We start from the raw sequence: 6,466 nt of genomic DNA, 5'->3' as shown, positions 1-6,466 counted from the left end.
CACACACACACACACACACACACACACACACACACACACACACACGATACCAAACCAAATGAAAACATTAAGAATATTCAATTTATTTACTTGAACAATTTCAAAACATAAATTTCTTATAACACTAAGAATAGAATAAACGATCATGTAATTAGCTGTAGATATTAATGTAGGGGTAATTGAAAGACATAATTTCTTAAAATCTTTCAGCTTATCTTTTACATTTCTACGAAATTAATAGAAAACAACAACAACAACACTTTCTTACAACTTGTGAGGATTGCAATAAAAAACTTCTGGCTAGGCCTTGGTGGCTCACACCTGTAATTTTAGCTACTCAGGAGGGTGAAATCCAGGAGATTATGGTTGGAAGCCAGCCTAGGCAGAAAAATCCTTAAGACACTTATCTTCATTAAGCTACTCAAAAAAAAGCCAGAAGTGGTAGAGGGCTAAGCCTTGAGCAAAAGAAGCTCTCAGTAACAGCACTACAGGACCAGAGTTTAAGCCCTAGGATACACACAAAAACAAGCAGAAACACCCTTTTAAAGTACATTGCAAATGGTGAAAATAATTACAGACCTTCCTTTCATCTCTGTCTTCTTTTTTGTCTTTATCATCACCTGATTTTCTCCTTTTGGGTTTTGGCTCATCATTTTCATCATCTCTCTCTTCTTTTTTATCTTTCCTCTCATCTTTTTTATTTTTCTTATCTTTTTCTTTTTTGTCCTCTTTTTCAGGAAGAGAGAGTAATGACTTGTATATCCTGACACCAAAATCCCTTTGAAGCATTTCATTGAAAAGTTCTGCAAACAATGAAACCTACAAAAAGATATAAACATTAACCCAGACAAATTCAGAACAAATACTGAATAAACCCAGCAGTTAATAATTTATCAAGCTGGGCATTGGTGGCTCACCCTGTAATCCTAGCTACTTAGGAGGGCTGAGATCTGAAGATCACAGTTCAAAGCCAGCCTGGGCAGGAAACTCCATGAGACTCCTATCTCCAATAAACCACTCAGAAAACCAGAGGTGACGCCGTGGCTCAAGTGGTAAAGGGCTAGCCTTTAAGCTGAAGAGCTGAGGGACAGCGCCCAGGCTCACAGTTCAAGCCTCATGACTGACCAAAAATAAATATAAATAAATAAATGAAAACTTGACCATAGCTAACAATTATGTAGTTTTTTTTTTAAGTCATTGATGTAAAATGAGACTCAAATTTTCAAAAGAACATATTTAAGGGCTGGGAAGGTGGCTCAGTGGTAGAGTGCTTGCCTTGCATGCTTAAGGCCCTGGGTTTGATTCCTCAGCACCACATAAGCAAAAAGAAAAAAAGCTGGAAGTGGCGCTGTGGCTCAAGTGGTAGAGTGCTAGCCTTGAGCTGAAGAGCTGAGAGACAGCGCTCAGGCCCAGAGTTCAGGCCCACGACCGGATCCAAAAAATAAAAAGAACATATTTAAAAAGTCTGTATTCACTTGCAATAGAGCCCAGTCTAGTCTCAAAATCATGGTCTTCCTGCCTCAGCTCTCCTCCTAGTATACAAGAGTATGACCCAGCTCAAAGAACGTTTCAAAGACATAAATATTTATAGTGAAATTTAAGTTACATAGTATCAAAAATAACCCTTATATAGAAAATTTAACAGTAGAAAAGATGAGATTACTACAACCAGTAAAAATGCACAGATTTTGGCTAGGTATCATGGCAATGCTTATAATCACAACTGGGGGGAGGGGAATAGATGAAGAACAAGGTAGGAAGATCTCCACTTTGAGATCGTACCTTGAAACAAGTAACATTTACATTAGCTAGGTATAGGAAGGCTCATGCCTATAATCATAACTACTTAGGATGCTGAGATCAAAGGACTTAAATGCAAAGCCAGCCAAAATAGACAAATATTTCAGACATTTATCTCTAATTAACCAGTAAAAAAGTGGAGGCAGGAATCAAGTGGTAGATAGCCTGCTGTGATCACAAAGGCCAAGAAAGAGCACCACGCACTGAGTTCAAACCTCAGCAGGGGTATATGTGGAAATTAAAGACAAACTAATATAGCATGAATCCTCATGTCAAATATACTCTATTCATTCAAGTTTTTAATAAAATACCTACCAATTACCAGAAGTTGTGCTCGTAGGCACTGGGGATACAATATTAAGTAAACTAATCAGAAATATCTACTTTATCTAAGAAATTTAGCAAAGAGAAGAATAAGCTAGTATTAAATTATAGAAAAGAGTAGTCACATAATAATCTCTCATCAGGTGAGATCTAAAAACTATCAGAACACAGCAAAGAAATAAATGATAGAATATTTTAGGTAAAAAATTTTAAACCCTAAGTAAGGAATGTGCATTATTACTATGCAGGGTGAATAGAAGAGATAGAAGATACTCATGACCCTAAAATTATAAACAATTTCTATGTAAGGCTGTCAACAAATATGATTATAAAACATCTACAAACTTGCTGGGTGCCAGTGGCTCACACCTGTAATCCTATCTACTTTAGCCCAGGTAGGAAAGTCTGAGACTCCTATCTGCAATTAACCCCCAGAAAACTGGAAATGGCACTGTGCTCAAAGTGGTAGAGTACTAGTTTTGATCAAGAAAACTCAAGGACAGTACCCAGGCCCTGAGTTTAAGCCCCACAACCAACAAAAACAAAAAAACCTACAAATGGGGCTGGGAAGGTGGCTCAGTGGAAGAGTGCTTGCCTTGCATGCATGAGGCCCCGGGTTCGATTCTTCAGCACCACATAAGCAGAAAAAGCCGGAAGTGGAGCTGTGGCTCAAGTGGTAGAGGGCTAACCTTGAGCTGAAGAGCTGAGGGACAGTGCCCAGGCCCAGAGTTCAGGCCCACAACTGACAAAAAAACAAACAAACCTACAAATGTGAAATGATTGACCACAGCTATCAGATGTGTAATCTATGGTAAAACTATTTTACTTATTATAAGGAATAACAATACACTGAATGGTGGCAGATAATTGCTATATTGGGAGGCAAAGGCAAGAAGATCTAGATTTTCAGGCCAGCCTGAGCTACATGTCAAAAACCCAAGATGTAGTTAGGTGCTTATAGCTCATACCTGCAATTCTAACTACTCAGGAAGCTGAGTCCTGGAGATTCCAGGTTTGAAAGCAGCCAGGGAAATAAAAGTCCATGAGAATTGGGCACCAATGGCTCACACCTGCAACCCTAGCTACTCAGGAGGCTGAGATCTGAGGATCACAGTGTAAAGCCAGTCCAGGCAGGAAAGTCTGTGAGCCTATTATCTTCAATTAACCTCAAGAAAACTGGAAGATGACTCTGTGGCTCAAACTGGTAGACTGCTAGCCTTGAACCAAAAAGCTCAGGGATAGCACCCAACCCTGAGTTCAAGTCCCATGTCTGACCAAAAAAAAAAAAATCCATGAGATTCCATCTTCAATTAATTACCAAAAGCTGCTTTGGAGGTATGGCCCAAGCACTAGAGCATCAATTGTGAGTGAAGGAGCCTAATAATATGAACTCTGAGTACAAATTCAGGTACCAGAAAAAATTAAATCACCAAGCCAGGTGTGTGCCTCATGCCTATAATCCTAGCTAGACAGCAGGCTGAGATCTGGGGGTCACAGTTCAAAGTCAGCTAGGGCAAGAAAGTCTGTGAGACTCTTATCTCCAATTAAGCACCCAAAAAGCTGTAAGAGGAGCTGTGACTCAAGTGGTAGAGCACTAGTCTTGATTTAAAACAAAAGCTAAAGGACAGTACCCGGCTCTGAGTTCAAGCCCCAGCATTGGCACAAAAGAAATATAAATAGACAAATAAAAAACAAAACTAATATAAGCTAATAAAAACTTAGGCAACTGTGATTTTTGTTTTTGTAGCACTAGAGTCTAAACACAAGGCCTCATGTGTGCTAGGTGCTGACAAAGCTAATGCTAACACTCATTACTTGAGCCTTACAACTACTTCCACACTTCTGGCTGTTTGCTAGTCAGCTGTCAATAAGTCTTTGGGAATTTTCTGCTTGGGCTGGCTTTGAAACATGATCATTAGATCTCAGGCCTCCTTAATAGCTAAGTACAGGCATGAGCCACCAGGGCCAGGCTTATTCTGCATTTCTTGACATGCTAATAAAAGAACACATTTCCCAAGAAATAGCTTTAGAAGTAAATGGAGCTATGGCTCTAAAGAGCTCAGAGACAGTACCCAGGCCTTGAGTTTAAGTCCCATGACTGAAAAAAAACAAATAAAAAAGAAATAGCCTTAGAAAAAAAAAGAATGAAACCTAACCTTGGATTAAGAATTTAGGGACTCGGGGCTCGGAAGGTGGCTCAGTGGTAGAGCGCTTGCCTTGCATGCATGAGGCCCTGGGTTCCATTCCTCAGCAGCACATAAGCAAAAAGAAAAAAAAAGCAAAAGTGGCACTGTGACTCAAGTGGTAGAGCGCTAGCCTTGAGCTGAAGGGCTGAGGGACAGTGCCCAGGCCTAGAGTTCAGGCCCCACAACTGGACCCAAAAAAAGAAGAAAAAAAAAAAAAAGAATTTAGGGACTGGAGCTGGGCGCTGGTGGTTCATGGCCGTAATCCTAGCTACTCAGGAGGCTGAGATAGGCTCAGTTCAAAGCCAGCCTGAGCAAGAAGATCTGTGAGATTCTTATCTCCAATAAACCTCTAGAAAACTGGATAATGCGTTGTGGCTCAAGTGGTAGAGTAGCCTTGAGCTGTAGAGCGGAGGGACAGCGCCCAAGCCTAGAGTTCAAGCCCCACAACTAACAACAACAATAAAAGTAGAGAGCTTGCCTTGAGCTGAAGAGCTCAGGGCCAGGGCCCAGGCCCAGAATTCAAGCCCTAAGACCGACCCCAAAAAAAAACACAAAAATTTAGGGGCTGGGAATGTAGCTTAGTGGTAGAGTGCTTGCATAGCATGCATGAAGTCCTGAGTTCAATTCCTCAATACCACATAAACAGAGAATGCTGTAAGTGGCACTGTGGCTCAAGTGGTAGTGCCTTGAGCAAAAGTAGCTCTCAGGGACAGTGACCAGGCCCTTAGTTCAAGCCCCAGGACTGGCCAAACAAAAGAGAAAAAAAAAAGAATTTAGATCCAAATGTCAACTAGGATACCCACTCTGGACAGTGCTCTAAATATGCTCTGTACATCGCTTTTATAATAGCAATAAAAGACAGGTGATGAAGGAAGGGGGAACTAAACATGGATTTTCCCTACAATCCAGCCATACCACTCTTGGCCATCTACCCAGAACATCACAAGCCAGGACACAACATCCTGTTTGTTGCTGCCACTATCCATGTTCAGTGTTCCACTATTCACAATAGCCAAGTCATGGACATAGTGTAAATGCCCTACAACAGATGAGTGGATCAAAAAATGTGGTACCAGCCAGCTGGGTGCAGGTGGCTCATGCCTGTGATCCTACCTACTCAGGAGGCTGAGATTTGAGGATCACGTTTCAAAGCAAGCCCGGGCAGGAAAGTCCCCGAGGCTCTAATCACCAACAAACCACTAGAAAACTGGAAGTGGTGCTGTGGCAAGTGGTAGAGTGCTCACCTTGAGCTGAAGAGCTGAGGGACAGTGCTTTGGCCCAGAGTTCAAGCCCCACAACCAACAAAAACAAAATGTGGTACCTATTTACAATGGATTTTTACACAGCCATTAGAAAGAATATTATGCCATTTGCAGGGAAAAAGATAGACCTAGAACAAATTATGGTAAGTGAGGTAAGCCAAGGTCAGAGACAAACAGCTTATGTTTTCTCTCATATGTGGAAGCAAGATCTAAAAACATAGGGACATGATAAATTATACGGAACTCTAGACATGCATACATAGTGAGATCAGGCAGATTCTTTTTTTTTTTGGGGGGGGGCCCTCCGGTCGTGGGGCCTGAACTCTGGGCCTGGGTGCTGTCCCTCAGCTCTTCAGCTCAAGGCTACTCTCTACCACTTGAGCCACAGTGCCACTTCCGGCTTTTTTCTGTTCAGGCCCATGACCGGACCCCCCCCCAAAAAAAAGAAGAAGAGGAATACAAAGGCAGGATTCCTCTGTGCCTCTAATCATACAAAATAATATTTATTGAAATTAATTCCAGGAAATGGAAACAAAGTTTTGGGGGGTTTTCTTAGGAAAAAAAAAATTGGGCCTGGAAGGTAGCTCAGTGATAGAGTGCTTGCCTAGCATGCATGAAGCCCTGGGTTCCATTCCTCAGTACCACATACACAGAAAAAGCCAGAAGTGGCTCTTTGGCTCAGGTGGTAGAATGCTAGTCTTGGGCAGAAGCTCAGGGACGGTGTGCAGGCCCTGACTTCAAGACTCAGGAATGGAAAAAAAAAAAAAAAAAATTAGATTCAACAGCATGTTGGTGGCTCACCATCTGTAATCCTAGATCTGGAGGATCTTAAAAAAGTTCACTAGAGGGCTGGGAAGGTGGCTCAGTGGTAGAGCGCTTGCCTTGCATGCATGA

General features: G+C 41.7%; 1 protein-coding gene across 1 annotated transcript in view; it reads right to left on the bottom strand.

Annotated features, from left to right (window-relative positions):
• Ccar1 (cell division cycle and apoptosis regulator 1) overlaps window positions 1-6,466 on the bottom strand; it is a 62,935-nt gene that overhangs the window by 10,427 nt on the left and 46,042 nt on the right. The window contains exon 18 of the mRNA XM_013017057.1: window positions 580-819. Coding sequence (XP_012872511.1) covers window positions 580-819 — 240 coding nt within the window. The remainder of the gene's footprint in view (window positions 1-579; window positions 820-6,466) is intronic.

Source organism: Dipodomys ordii, unplaced genomic scaffold (genome assembly GCF_000151885.1).
Source record: "Dipodomys ordii isolate 6190 unplaced genomic scaffold, Dord_2.0 Scaffold34, whole genome shotgun sequence".
Taxonomy (NCBI): Eukaryota; Metazoa; Chordata; class Mammalia; order Rodentia; family Heteromyidae; genus Dipodomys; species Dipodomys ordii.
The sequence above is the reverse complement of the archived record's forward strand: the minus strand, read 5'-3'. Positions and strand labels throughout refer to the sequence as shown.